The sequence below is a fragment of the Microcaecilia unicolor genome, chromosome 5, assembly GCF_901765095.1.
Source record: "Microcaecilia unicolor chromosome 5, aMicUni1.1, whole genome shotgun sequence".
Classification (NCBI taxonomy): Eukaryota; Metazoa; Chordata; class Amphibia; order Gymnophiona; family Siphonopidae; genus Microcaecilia; species Microcaecilia unicolor.
Window position 1 is genome coordinate 356,601,798 of NC_044035.1, and position 15,651 is coordinate 356,617,448.

At 46.5% G+C, this 15,651-nt stretch overlaps 1 protein-coding gene across 1 annotated transcript in view; it reads left to right on the top strand.

Annotated features, from left to right (window-relative positions):
• The window catches only part of LOC115471370 (cadherin-15-like), a 59,229-nt gene that overhangs the window by 31,104 nt on the left and 12,474 nt on the right, over nt 1-15,651 (top strand). The window contains 3 exon segments of the mRNA XM_030205068.1: nt 5,673-5,926; nt 8,435-8,577; nt 11,874-12,110. Of these exon segments, the coding sequence (XP_030060928.1) occupies nt 5,673-5,926; nt 8,435-8,577; nt 11,874-12,110 (634 nt within the window).

A 15,651-nucleotide genomic window follows, 5' to 3' on the forward strand; every position in this document is an offset into this window, starting at 1 on the left:
GCTATGCAGGTACTGAGCAGCAAGAGGCACTGAGTCACCCCGAGAGAGTTCTGGGAAGCTTGGATTTGCCAGTTTCGCCAGCAGAGGCTGCAGTGGTTCCATCTTCTTCTTTGGGGTGTTGGAGGCTGTGAGTAACGAGAAGGAATCCTCTTCAACTATGGAACCTAAGGTATGGATTATACAGTCTACTTTGTTAAGCCTTCTGAAGTCACTCTGGTTAGTTTATGGTCCTTAATAGCGGACATAGGTAAAGCTTTGTGCCCCCAGGTTCAAAAACAGGGCCACGATCTGACTGCTTTGGAGGGGAAACTGAAAGAAACTGAACAAGTCAAGACACAAGTGAAAGATCTTCAGAATGTTCGTATTCTTCAGACTAATATAGTGAAGGATCTATCTAACTTGAGGAGGAAAACGGAGTCATTTGAACATTTCTTTAACAATAAATTTTAACATTAACAATACATTTATATTCCGCCAAAAACCTTTCGGTTCAATGTGGAACACACATTAGAGAAGACTGGACACTTCCAGGAATAACAAAATATAACCTAACCGAGACAAAATATCCCTTAACTACATATCCTATTCAGCATGATTCAACACAAATTTCTTAAATAAGTAAGTTCTGATCTGTTTACGAAAGAGTTTATAGGAAATTTTGGACATCAAGAGATCTTTAATAACCTTGTCCAAACAAACTACTTGAGACGAGAAAAGAGTGTCTATAAACAATGTTATGAAAGATAATATTGAAAAAAGTTTCAAGGGCCAGCAAATGCTGATTAGGTAAAGCCAAAGATGAAACTGTAGACCATCTTAACCATTCATGTAGCAAAGTAGCCCAAACGGACAATAAATGACATTGAAAAGAAAAGGTGATAGTAAACTGCACAGTATTCCTCACATCATGATCATAGAAAAGTGTATCTATTAAATATTTATATTTCACCGATACTTGCTTAGTCAGGCAGTTTACATTCATCAAATGACTAGGCTTAGATCCAGTCACCATTGACTACGATGTGTCACACATGAAGACATAATAATAAGCACCCTTTTTTTTCTAATTTCCTTGACATTGGGTCTCTTTATACAGAACTGAAGATGTCTGTCCTACATGCAGTCCCTGATTTAGGTAGAGACAACAGTCAACTGCCCAGGGTACCAAATGCCAGGCCAAAGATGAGCCTGCTGCCGCTGGCATGAGAGCCGTGTGTCTGTGCTGCTTCAAGGGGGCACCCACTCTACCTCTATGGCTTTCCTCTTCTCTTCTGGCTCTCCAATTTTGCAATCTCTTCCCTTCCCCTCTCTCTCCATTCTTCGGGATCTGCTCTCTGATCTTGCTTATGGGCTGCTTAAAAGCGGTTTCTCTCCTCCTAGAAAGTTCACAGGATCCTTTGTTAATACTGACAGTGCATCCACAGCTTAGTGAATTATTACCTCAGACACACTGTGGTTCCAAAATTGTTGAACGCTAGCCAAAATATTACATACCATCCATTTCCACCATGCCTGGGCCTTGTGCAGTCTTCTTCTGCTTGGATACATCATATATTTCATTGGCAGATCATAATTTCCAGGACTGCCGCTCCCTTTTCCTTCCATAACCCTAGTGTTGCCTTAAACAGGAAGTACATGTTTGTTTACTGAACTTCAGCCTCACAGCTGAGTGGCCGGAGAAAGGAACAGCTCTGTGGCTTCCAGCTCCCCATCCAAGTAAATGTCCTGGAGCCTTTTTTCTGGGAGAAATCCTTCTAACTGTTCCTTCGTCTGAGCAACCCACACCATTCATCCATTTCTGAGAATCCTTCTCCACTTAAAAGAGCTCACTATAAATATTGCTATGAATGAATATAACTACAAACAAAAATCCCAGGGGAGAGACAACTCTAACATAATCCCCCAAAAATATATATCTAAGAAAGCAGTAAGAACGATGCCTAACGAGAAACCAAATAATAAATCTTTATTTGTTGAGAGGTTCAATGGAGAGTTCAGTATAGACTGTACCTGCAGCCGAGCATAACTTCAGTGAGTCAGGCCACAGAAGTGGCTCGCTTGAAAGCACTACACATCATGAAATACTCTCCATATAGAACGCCCAATTTTTAACTTCATGCGTTAACCCAATGTGAATTTAAATCAAAGCCAAACGTGATGATGCGTTCTCGATAAGCATCGTATGCCACCAGGATCCAAATAATGAAGGGATAAAGTATATTCCCTAAGACCAAATAAAGTCTTTAAGCTTTCAACTTCGTTGACAGACAATCAACAGCAAGCACTGGAGGTTAAGAAACAAACAGGAGCAGACTTTTCTGAATTTGCAACTCTGTCGCTCTTTCACTGTGAGTTTCAAACGTCCTACAGAAATTTCTGTTTCAAAAATCTTCCTCATGGACACCAGAGCTGATTTACAACAGATCCTCCATCTATATGGAGAGTATTTCATAATGTATAGCACTGTCAAGCGATCCGCTTCTGCGGCCTGACTCACTGAGCTCCGCATTGAACCCCTTAACAAATAAAGATTTAGTATTTGGTTTCTCGTTAGGCATCGTTCTTACTGTTTTCTTCGATAAATATTTTTGGGGGATTGACTTTTTGAATGGTATATGAATGAATATAAGGCAAACCCTATTTCCTTATAAACAGCAATCATCACGAAAGGTGGACAAGAAGAGGGAAGAGTCTGGTCCCTCAGAGAGAGGAGTGTACTCCCCTTTGGAGTTAAGTCTGTGAGGACGGAAGGTGGCAAAAGCAGCCCTTGTCCAGAGCACGTACAGGTTGCTCAGTGCCTGGAGGATTGTCCACTTTCTACAATATGTGGAAGCCACAACATCTGCCCGTTAAGCCACTGAATCGGATATAGCCCAAACCTCTTTCCATGTCCCCAACCTGGACGTCATTCCGTTCTTTAAATAGTAGCGTCTCTCACATAGCCGATTTTTATTGACTATAGAGTCCATGCTTTGCTGGGATAGCACTATGAGATTGTCTCAATTTGTGAGAACCTTTGGAAGAATATCTGTATATGCCAATCTGTAGACCCCTGAAGAAGGCCTTTTTGGCCGAAACACGGACCGTGTAGGGTTCTAATAAAATACTTTGGCTTTTTTACACCCGTGATTTTAGTTTGGTCTTTCTGGATTCCTTCCATTTGTCTTTGTTGTTTCCCAATCTGGACTTTGCCAGTAACTACTACTACTACTACTACTTAACATTTCTAAAGCGCTACTAGGGTTACGCAGCGCTGTACAATTTAACATAAAAGGACAGGCCCTGCTCAAAGAGCTTACAATCTAAAGGACAAGTGAGTAGACGATACGATGGGGGCAGTCAATTTGGGGCAGTCTGGATATCCTGAAGGTAAGAGTTAGGTGCCGAAGGCAGCATTGAAGAGGTGGGCTTTAAGCAGAGACTTGAAGATGGGCAGGGAGGGGGCTTGACGTAGGGGCTCAGGAAGGTTGTAAATTCTGCTAATTCAAATCCTGCAGTCTGCTTGTCCCATGAGCAAGAATTCACCACCCCAATCAAACTCTGGAGAGAGGCTATGGGCAGGTCCATCAGCCCCTCTTGAAAAACGTGATTACTAAGAGTCACGCCTTAATTGCACAGCTCATCCTCTTCGTGCCTCTAAATCCACTTTTCTTAACATATTTCATCTGCTCTATTGGGATGTCCCTGAAATGAATGTTATAGCAGTGCATCCAACCCCCGCTACCTGTAAGCCACTGAACAGACTAACTTAAAACAGCCTATTATTTTATGAGGCCTGCATATAGAGAAGGTCTGGTTCTGGTCCTTGAGGTCCACAGGCCTGAGGGAGAAGTACAGTATAAGGCGTAAAGAACTTCTGTGCACGAAAGAGGAACGGGACTTGGGTATGATCGTATGTGATGATCTTAAGGTGGCCACACAGGTAGAAAAGGGATGGCGAAAGCTAGAAGGATGCTTGGGAGCGTAGGGAGAGGATTGTCCAGTAGGAAAAAGGAGGTGGTGATGCCCCTGTATAAGACTCTGGTGAGACCTCATTTACAATATTGTGTACAGTTCTGGAAACCGCACCATCAAATAGAGAGAAACAGGATAGAGTCAGTCCAGAAGGCGGCTACTAAAATGGTCAGCGGTCTTTGCCATAAACCAAATGGAGACAGACTTGAAGATCTCATCAATATTTATTTATTTATTTATTTGTTGCACTTGTATCCCACGTTTTCCCACCTATTTGCAGGCTCAATGTGGCTTACATAGTACCGTGATGGCAATCGCCATTTCCGGTAGGAGAAATACAGAGTGGTTTAGTGTTAATGTTCATAGATGATAAAGTATTTTAAGTAATCAAGAGAGAAGGAGAGAAAGTTCGATTTTGTCCAGTTCTGGTAGGTGTTTCGAGTGTTTAGTAGAGTTAGGAGTTTAGGTTAGTTATTTCTGGTATGCCTTTGTGAACAGGTAAGTTTTTAACGATTTCCGGAAGTTTGTTAGGTCATGCATTCTTTTTGTAGCATTTGGAAGTGCATTCCATAATTGCGTGCTTATGTAAGAGAAGCTGGAAGCATACGTTTTTTTTATATTTTAGTCCTTTGCAGCTTGGGAAGTGAAGAATTAGGTAAGAGCGTGCTGTTCTTTCCATGTTCCTGGTTGGGAGGTCTATAATGTCTGCCATGTAGGCTGGTGCCTGGGTGCAGATCTTGAACGCGATTCGCTCTTTGATTGGGAGCCAGTGTAGTTTTTCTCGTAAGGGTTTAGCACTATCATATTTCATTCTTCCGTATATGAGTCTCGCAGCGGTGCTTTGTATACTGTGGAAGAAAGAGGGGAGATATGATAGATACATTGAAATACCTACGTGACTTAAATGCACAGGAAGTGTGTCTCTTTCAATTGGAAGGAAGCTCTGGAACGAGGGGACATAGAATGGAGGTGAAAGGGGATAGACTCAGAAGTAACCTGAGGAAATACCTCTTCACGAAAGGGTGGTGAATTCGTAGAACCAGTGGAAGTGGTGGAGATGAAAACTGTAACTGAATTCAAGAAAGCTTGGGACAAGTATATAGGATCTCTAGGGGAGAGGGAAGGATAGTAAACGGCATGGATGGACACTATGGATTGGCCATATGGTCTTTATCTGCCTTCATTTTTCTCTGTTTCTATGTGATGGTCTGTGATTTCAAACAAATGCTCGCTAGGTGTTTAAATATTGATCCAACATGATCCAGCCCTGTTTTCTGGGCCTCAAATTCCACTCAGTAGACACATGGGGAGTTTTGGCTTCCAGCACATGGACAACGTTTGGTAGCATTGTCTCTGAAGCCAAACACAAGCATTGCCAGAAGGTAAATATAAGGCACAATCCTTTAAAACAAGGCCAGTACCCCTTTTAGAAAGAGAGAGAGAAAGGAGGCCTGAAGCCTGCTAATACTTTCCCATGGTGTGGCTGTGTGCCAATGAAACCCCATTCCCAAAGGCCCTTCCTTCCCTTATCCCAGAATGCACACCTGCTTAGTTCCAGTGGCCTAGCAATTCCACCATAAAGGCCCAGTTTCCTGCCTGCCCCTTCTTTTAAAGTCCACACCCCAACGCTGTGACCCCCACACAGCCCCCATCCCCTGCTGGCTCAAAAATGTCTCTGGGTTCACTGACCCCACTGTACCATTGCTATCTTCCACCAGGCTCTGGATTACGAAACTCAGGACACAGTGGAACTGACCATCTCTGTCCGTAACGAAGCAGAGTTGGACACTGCAGCACCCAAGACAGACTGGGGCCTAGCCAAGGTGACTGTGAAAGTGCTGGACATCAACGAAGCACCCATCTTCCAAGAGAATCCCAAGATAGTGAGTGTGAGAGAAGGCACTCCGGCAGGGATGGAGGTGGTTGTATACACGGCTGCCGACCCGGACATCGCACAGCCTCAGGAGCTCAGGTGAGAAGAAGACAGGGAAGAGCAATCCCAGGGCTAGACTAATACCAGACATCCAACAGCTGTAGGTGAGAAAAACAATCCCAGATCTACAGTAATACCTGACCCCCAACAACTATAGGTGAGAGAGAAACAGTCCCAATGGTAGTGTAAAACCCAAACAGTAACGGGCATTAGTATGAAGGAAGGATTAGCTGAGAAACAATGAATACGCGTTTTCGAATGTATGTTAACCTATGAACTTTGATCCATTCATACAAGCCCTTGTGTAAGTTTTCCTTTCCAATTTGCATTAAAAGCAGGGGAGAAGCTACCATTGACCGAACCCAGCACAATGTCTAAGGCAGCCCAATGGTAGAGGCTGCCTGAAATTGCACTTCCCCCTTCCCTCCTGCATCCGGGCCTGGCATTCTCCTTCCCCTTCCCATCCATGTATCTATGCAATCCAGCATTTGTCAACCTCGCCCCCTCTCCTCAAAGCTGATTCTCTAAATGCTGTGGCGGGTCATGACAGAGGCGGTGCTCAAAGTTGTTCTCTGTTTGGTGGGGCCTTTCTTCTGCTGTGTCCCACCCACAGGAAGTTGCTTCAGAGAGCAGCTTTCAGCACTTCCTCTGCCACGACCCGCTGCAGCATTTGGAGGACCAGCGGTGGGGGGGGGGGGGGGGGGGGGAAGGTAGACTGATTCCAGACCCATGCAGATGCACGGAGGAAAGGGGAGGGTGGAGAGTCACTGGACCTGAGTGGGAGTGGGTGAGAGGAGCACAAGGAATAGAGAGAGACCTGGAGCAAAGGAGAAGTGAAGGGAGAGAGATGCTGGACCTGGGGGGTGAGGAAGTTGAATGAAGAGAGCGAGACCTGGAGCAAAGGGGAGGGGGAAGAGAGGGTACAGATGCTTGACTGGGGGGGTGGGGAGTGAAGGGAAGAGAGAGAGAAAAACAGAGACTGGACTGGGGGACAGATGCTGGCCCAGCCAAGGGAGGGAGAAAGAGATGCCAGAAGGTGGGTAGAGGGTGAGGGGGATGCAGGAGGAAGGGAAGAGAGAGAAGAGAAGCAGGACATGAGGAAGGACAGGGATACAAAAGGGATGTTGGCTCTGGAGGGAGCCTAGGGACAGGGACACAGGGGTGAGAGAGACACTGGACGGGACGGACAGAGACACATAAGAAAGATGGATGGTGGACATAGAAAAGAAATGTAAAAAGAACAGGAGACCCTGGAGAAAGTTACGGAAAAAAACAAAACACAGAAGTGCAGAAGAGAGACTCTATGACAACAAAAGGTATAAAAAAAAAGTGTTGTTGTTTTTTTCTGAACGTATTAATTGTAGTATATCAGCTCCTTGTATGAAAGACTATTTTCTTAAGGTTTTAACTTTTCTATGTATCCTGACCCAACTATTTGTTGGCTAAGTTAGACAATATTTTCTTTTTTTCATATTTTCTTCTCATTGTTACGAGTGTTTTCATTTTTCCTATATTTGCTGACATCATTTAATAGTTAATTTTTTAGATATAATGATTTGTTGAATATCTAATATAATAATTCGCACCTCCAACGTTCTGAAGCTGACTCCTTGGCAGCGTGGCAGTGAAGCTGTGTAGTGTTCGTAGGGTTCGTAATCGCCCCACCCTCGAGGGAACTCTGTATCATTGCCAGGGAAAGAAACGCGACGTCAGAAGGAGAAGGGACCAACCACAGGCCTCGCACTCGCTCTCAGTGCCCCGCCTTCGGAGGGAAGGGAAGGCTGCATATAATATTCACCCACCGGAAGTTCGTTCCCTCCCTCCAAGTTCCAGGGTCATCGTCCGTCCCTCCCTCCCTTCCAGTTCCAGGCCCCCTCCCTCTGAATTTTAAAAGTCATCCTGACTTACCTCGTCGGGGTTACGGCGGCCTGCAGCAGCGGTAAAAAGCATGCAGACTCAGCACTTACTTCAGTTTTCTCTTCTCTGTCTCTCAGCTCTGGTCCCGCCCTTGCGGAAACAGGAAATGAGGGCGGGACCAGAGCTGAGAGACAGAGAAGAGAAAACTGAAGTAAGTGCCGAGCCTGCACACTTTTTACCGCTGCTGCCGGCCACCATAACCCTGATGAGGTAAGTCAGGATGACTTTTAAAATTCGGAAGGAGGGGGCCTGGAACTGGGAAGAAGTGAGGGGGGGGGCCTGGAACTGGGAGGGAGGGAGGGGGGACCCTAGAACTGGGAGGGAGGGGGGACCCTGAAATTGGGAGGGAGGGAGGGGGGATGCTGGAACTTCCCTTAAAAACATTAATGGCAGAAGGTGATTACCTTGCTAGCGCCCTTTTCATTTCAATGAGAAACGGGCTTTTTTTACTAGTTATAAATAAAAAGTTTTTAAAAAGTAATATTGAGAAATGTGCTTCATCCCCCTCCCAAGTCCCCACTACCTTGGGAGGAATGGTGTTATGGGGGGGGCATCTCAATTTTTCTACCCAGGGCCCATTCAGTCTTTGGTACGTCACTGATTTCAAGGTTTACTCTTTGGTGATTACAGGTACTCAGTTGAATCTGACCCTGGAGATTGGCTTCTGGTGGATTCGGTTACTGGCCGGATTCTGGCCAAGCAGGACATTGGTGGGAAGTCAGCTTTCATGGAAGGCAGCTGGTACACAGCTCTGATCCTGGCAAGTGACAATGGTAAAGACCTCCTTCTACCCTGGCACTGTCCAGACGAATACGATTGTGTGTCCTGAGCAGTCAGTATGTTCCCACTGTTTTACTACAGTTGTTGTTGTTGAGTTTTTATTTCTTTTTTAGTTTGTCTGAATTGTTAAAATATTTATCTCTCTACTCTCAGTAAAAGAAACGTACAGGGAGGATGTTTTGATTTTCTTGTTGAGATCAGAACTTACAAAGCGTGAACTACATTGGGGAATAATAATGAACTGCCCATAATGGGGACCTTTTCAAATAATACACCTAGTTACAAAGTACTTGGCTACCTTTACTGAGACTTTCCACCTGGGAAATTCAAAATTGGTCACTTTTGGAATCTTTGTCAGGGGCGTAGCCAGACCTCGACGGGAGGGGGGGCCAGAGCTGCATGCTTGCATGTTTCGCCCACTGGCATCCTCAGGGGAACCATAGTTGTATCTGTGGCGGGAACCGGCAGCTTCAAACTTTCCACCGGCCGAACGCATGTAGGGAGCCAAGAATAACATACTGAATGTTGGAAAACCACCTCCTTTTCTAAGGGAGTCAATGGCACATTACAGTTGTTTTTAAGGGACATCACAGACGGGGACTACTGCAGGACGGAACCGCATTTACGACTACAACCATCCCAATAAAAGATAAGTAGAGATTTTTCTCTATAGTTTGAACTGTTTTTTCATCGACTGCCCAGTAGTGATCCTTCTGACATCAGTATTAATAGCAACATGGCTAAAAATCATGGAGGCTGAATAAGCGTATTTTACATTGATTAAGCCCATAATACATTGAGAACATTAGAGTAGTAATAACTTCAGTAAAGGGAGGTTGGGGTGCTGTGATGCTTTATTGGGCTCCTTAAAGCAGTACTATACTGCGAGAGAGTCCTGCTGGACTAGCCCCGTCGACTGAGCACTCATTTGCATATCAAAAAAAGAAAAAATATTTTAGATTTCACTTCAACACTATTGACCCAAATTTGTTTAGAAGGTTTTTTGTTTTCAAAGTAGTGGACATAAGAAAAACCGAACAGATTTAGATTCCCTAGAGGATTTAACTAATTAAAATTTAACTGCCAGACCCTTGACCATTCTTCTAGCATTTGGAGGTCCCTTTTCATGGTTTCTACTCCCTCCAGGGTATCCACTCTATTGGCTATCTTCGTGTCATCCGCAAAAAGGCAAACTTTTCCTTCCAATCCTTCAGTAACGTCTCTCACAAATATATTAAACAGAATCGGCCCCAGCACAGATCCCTGAGGCACTCCACTACTCACTTTCCTCCGAGTGGATTCCATTTACCATCACCTTCTGCCGCCTGTCGGTCAACCAGTTTCCAATCTGTAGTACAAAACATTGGGGTAGACAGAATATCCGTGTGTAACCCGACCTCTTTCAGCCACTCCATGGGTCTTTTTCACGTATATTATTGGTTTGCTATGCACAGAAGAATGGAAATGAGGGAAGAGGAAAGGGGGATGGGGGAGGAGTGAGGCGACATGTCTTTCTCCATTTGCTATATTCACCTTAGAAAAGTGGACCAGATTTCTTTCCGTGTCCTGCTGTCTTTGATCACTGTGTATGTGACTCTTGCGTAGACAGTGGCAAACACCATCTCCTCAAGCCAATTCTGACGGTATCACAGGCCTTTCCAATAGCCCTAACATTGCTCTTCTTCATGGCATGCAGCTCTGTAAAAAATCCTGTCAAACACACAGCATAGGGTCTCAATGCTGCAGTGCTGTGCAGCCCGTCCAGCTCTCAATGCTGCCCCAGATCCATTTGTGTCATTGACACCCTGTTTGTGTCACTGAAGCTCGCCATGACTAACCTCTCGTGCTTGGACCCAGCAGCAGTGGCTGTGTATTTTCTACCGAATGAACTTTGTCTTTGCGTCTCGATTTTCAATCGCATTATCTGTTCTACTCCTCCAGATCTCCTTAACTTATCTCCAAGCTTTTCCCCCAGGGGCACTAAGTAAGAGCCCTTCCTTAAGACAGATGACGGCAGAAAAAGACCTGCACGGTCCATCCAGTCTGCCCAACAAGACAACTCATGTGTGCTACTTTTGTGTATACCCTACTTTGATTTGTACCTATGCTCTTCAGGGCACAGACCGTATAAGTCTGCCCAGTACTATCCCCGCCTCCCAACCACCAGCCCTGACTCCCAACCACCGGCTCTGGCACAGACCGTATAAGTCTGCCCAGCACTATCCCTGCCTCCCAACCACCAGCCCCACCTCCCACCACCGGCTCTGGCACAGACCGTATAAGTCTGTCCAGCACGAGCCCCACCTCCCAACCACCAGCCCCGCCTCCCACCACCACCTCTGGCACAGACCATATAAGTCTGCCCAGCACTATCCCTGCCTCCCAACCACCGGCTCTGGCACAGACCGTATAAGTCTGCCCAGCACTATCCCGGCCTCCCAACCACCAGCCCCGCCTCCCACCACCGGCTCTGGCACAGACCGTATAAGTCTGCCCAGCACTATCCCTGCCTCCCAACCACCAGCCCCATCTCCCACCACCAGCTCTGGCACAGACCGTATAAGTCTGCCCAGCACTATCTTGATTTGTACCTGTCTTTTTCAGGGCACAGACCGTATAAGTCTGCCCAGCACTATCCCCGCCTCCCAACCACCAGCCCCGCCCCCCAACCACCGGCTCTGGCACAGACCGTATAAGTCTGCCCAGCACTATCCCCGCCTCCCAACCACCAGCCCCACCTCCCACCACCGGCTCTGGCACAGACCGTATAAGTCTGCCCAGCACTATCCCTGCCTCCCAACCACCAGTCCCACCTCCCACCACCGACGGTGAATAGGAGGTGTCTATTTTTTAATAGGGTAGATAGACTGTTCCAAAAGTCCAAGGGAGATGTGGGTTCAAAAAGGTGATCTTTATTGAAACAGCTCCAAAGACTTGACACAGCTGCTGTGTTTCGGCGTCAAAACGCCTGCTTCAGGAGTCTCGTGATGTTCGAAGGGAGACAACGTTTCTGAGACCACATACAACTTTAAATGAATAAAGTAGATCTGGAGTCTGTGAACACATATGGAACCTCTGTCAGCAAAACGCCAAGAGAAAAACGCCTTTCTGAACCCGCGTCTCCCTCGGTCTATTGGAAGTGCCTATCTACCCTACTCCTTGGATTCTCTCTTGCTGAGGCGGGACTGAGTGTTCCTCCACTTTGTGTGGATTTCATTATGCAATTTGTGAGAACGTTTGGTTGATTCAATTCCCTCATTTTACTGTGTGGTGTTCTTCTTGTCCACAGCTGACCCTCCACTCACAGCCACTGGTACCCTGTCCATTCAGGTCCTGGAGGTGAATGATTACGCCCCCGTTATCTATCCTCTCAATGACTTCATATGCAGCCAGCCCGGCAAAGGTGACAACATCATTCTGAGTGCCACAGACCAGGACTTGAAGCCCCAGGCGGATCCTTTTCTCTTCCAGCTTCATCCTGGGTATCCAGAGCTCTCTCGCACCTGGGCAATCAGCGGGATCAATGGTAAGGAGCAGAGGGGCCGATGCTCAAAACCAGGCGATTAGCAGCGGACTAGCGCATGTTAATGTGTAAAGAATATTCAGAAGGAATCGACGTGCGTGCTAAAGATGGTCGCAAATTGTATTTAAATGTATTGATGTTAATGAGGTTATTTGCTCAGACAACAATGCAAAAAAAAAAAAATGCTGACCGTAACACTGAAAATTTACTGCCAGCTCAGGGGTGACGTTGAAGGTTTTGAGGAGAAGATTTTTTCTGAATTTCTGAGATTAAACTGTGGGTCTTGTGTTCTTTTGCAAGTAGAAAGAAACCTGTTTTGCCTTAAGCACTGACCGTGAGGAACAAACATTTGTGCAACTTCGAGCAAAAGCGCCTGGTTTTCTGCACTTAAATATGAGCCTTTCAAAAATGTAACTTCAAGCAATTTTCGAAAATCCAGTTCAGTGGCGTAGCCAGACATCGACGTGTGTGTGTGGGGGGGGGGGGGGTAGAGCCCAAAGTGGAGGAGCACATTTTGGCCTGCCTCCCCGCCGCCTCACATACCTTGGCTGGCGAGGGGTTCCCAAATCCCGCCAGCTGAAGCATTTGCCCAGCACTGGTCTCTGCTTCATTGCCTGCCATGCTCTTCCCCTCAAATCGCGTATGCGACGTGAGGGTAAGAGAAGGTCAGGCAATGCAGTAGAGACCAGCGCTGGACAAATGCTTCAGCTGGAAGGGCTTGGAGACCCCCCCCCCCCCAGCTAGTCAAACCAGGCCCCCCATAGCTATTCCACTGTTCTATTTAAAGGCACAGAACAATGGCGCCAATGTGTGCTTGCAGTTCTGGTTTTGCCTGGGAATGCGCTTACTGTGAAATGTTTGTGTGGATGCAGCAGGCACGTTTCCTCCCCCTTGCTTTTGGTTTTAATAGTGCGCATAAAACTTGAATGTAATTTGCTTAGAGCATTGCTTCGGATGAAGGGGCAGTGATTTTTCAGAAAACAGGGATATAATTGGGAAAATACTATGCGCTCCAGAACTTTAGAGAGGTAACATATATTTGAGACAGGTTGATCGTTAACAGGTGAGTGGGGGTCAAAAGAAGGTTTTTTTTGAGTATAGGTTGCACAAGGGTATTTTTCCATACCTTAGGTAGGCAGGCCAGATGAGAGACTCAAGTTCATTTAAAGGTAAGATTTGTGGTAGTAAATTGAGCTCAGGAATCTGAAACCAAAAAGATGGGAATGGATCTAAGGTGTTGATGTTATAGGATACTAGTGGAACCCAGCCCGTTTCCTTAACAATGAAACGGCCCTAAAAAGGCTCTCTTGTAAGCAATGTTTTTGTCTCCCCTGCCCTCCCCTCCATGTTCAGCAATTCTCCTCTTCCCTGCCCTCCCATCCGTGCCCTGCGATTCTCTTCTCTCCTGTCCTCTCCTGCCATCCATGTCCATCGATTCTGCTCTGCTCTCCCCTCCTCTCGATGTGCCGCGATTCTCTCTTCCTTTGTACCTCATCGTTTTCTGGCTGGCCTGGCTGGCTTCCTTTCCGTTGGTAACATCCTGATGTCAGCTCACCTCCGGCGTTCCCTTCCCTCTCATTGTTCCGCCCTCTGATGTCATTACGTTTTGATGTGAGGGCGGGGCAGTGAGGGGGGAATGGAACACTGGAGGCTGGCTGACGTCATGAGATGTTACGAACCCAGGCAGCCAGACAGTGATGGAACGTTGGAGGTGCAAATTATTATATAGGATGCCTAGATTTCAGCATGGATCTGTAGGCGCACTATACAGATTCTGGGTGTATCTGCGTAAGTGGGAGCCCCGCCTGTGTTGCTTTATTCACTACGTTACCTGCATCCTTATAGAATAGCACTTACCCGCATTAGTACACACTTACCCAGCGCCGGTCAAAGGCAAGCTGCCACCTGAGGCAGAGCTAAGATGCCCCCCCAGGCCAAGATGCTGCCCCCCCCTTCCTACTTCCAGCCCATTTGCGGCATTTATCTGTTTCATCATGTTCCAAACCCGACAGCGGCAGCAATTTCTATACACTGCTCTGCCGCCAGCACTTGCCTCTTCCCTTTACTGCGGCTGCCTGAGCCTCTGACGAAACAGGAAGTTACATCAGAGAGGCAGCCGCAGTAAAAGGAAGAGGCGGGTGCCAGCGGCAGGGCAGTGTATGGGAATTGCTGCTGTGTTTGGAATGTGATGAAACACCACGAACGGGGTGGAGGAAGGAAGGGGGAGATGCCACTCCTGAAGAGTGCTGCCTGAGGTCCCTGCCTCAGGTGGCCTAATGACCGGGCCGCCCCTGCACTTACCCATGAAAGGGCTGGCATGCTAAACATTTACATGCACGAGTGGTGCATAGATAAAGGTGGCCTGCTGCCATCCTATTGGACCAATTCCATGCGCCACCCAAAATTAGGCCCCGAGATACAGTGTTGTGTAAGGCATCTGGGCACCCAGAATCCATTTTACACTATGTTTGGGGGGGGGGGGGGGGGGGGGGGAAATATACTAAGCTTGTTTTCTATATAACTCTTGTCAAAACTTGGCCAATTTCAATGAGATTTGGGATATATCATCCTGAATAAATTCACAGTAAGCCTACAGCAACTATTCAAAATGGTGCCCATTGGCACATACACTACTACTTATCATTTCTATAGCGCTACCGGACATACGCAGCGCTTCACACTTGAACATGGAGAGACAGTCCCTGCTCGATAGAGCTTACAATCTAATTATGACAGCAGACAGGACAAGTAAGGGATAAGGGTTAGGATAGACAGGACATATCAGGGATAGGGGACAGTTGAAGGGTTAGGTTTAGGTTTAGGAGTTAAAAGCAGCATCAAAGAGGTGGGTTTTTAGCTTAGATTTGAAGATGGCCAGAGATGAGGCTTGGCGTACTGGCTCAGGAAGTTTATTCCAGGCATACGGTGCAGCAAGATAGAAGGAACACACGCTTAGAGTCATTTTCTCCACTGATCAACCGCAGCATCAATGACCCCCTGACTCAAGTTGGCCCACACCACAGCCAGATGCTGCGTGAGGTTATCAGTGTCACAAATCGACCTTTTGTAAACATGTAGTTGCATGACCCCAAATCCTGTAATCAACAGGGTCCGGGTCTGGACAGTTAGGTGACTACAAGTCCGGTGAAATTAATTCCAAAGTTATCTTCTGCATCAGCTGGATGGTTTCACGAACATGATGAACATCTGCACTGTCTTGGCAAAACATGTAAACATTACCAACGATACGCCAAATGGCCGGTAGCAGTTGCTGTGATAGTAAAACTTCACAACAGTATTTGCCATTCATCTTTGCACCTGGATTGATGAAGAAAAGCTCCGTGCATCCCATTCTAGAAACTCCCATGGAGACTATGACCGAACGTCAAGCGAGTACACAGAAGACAATCAGCAGCAATATTGTGCATCTTTAATGCAGTCTGTACATAAAGTCAGTCATTTTGGGTGTTGATAGGTGGCTCTATCATGAAATCAACAGCATGTGGAGGAACTTGCTAAGGAATTGCATGGACCATGTCCTACG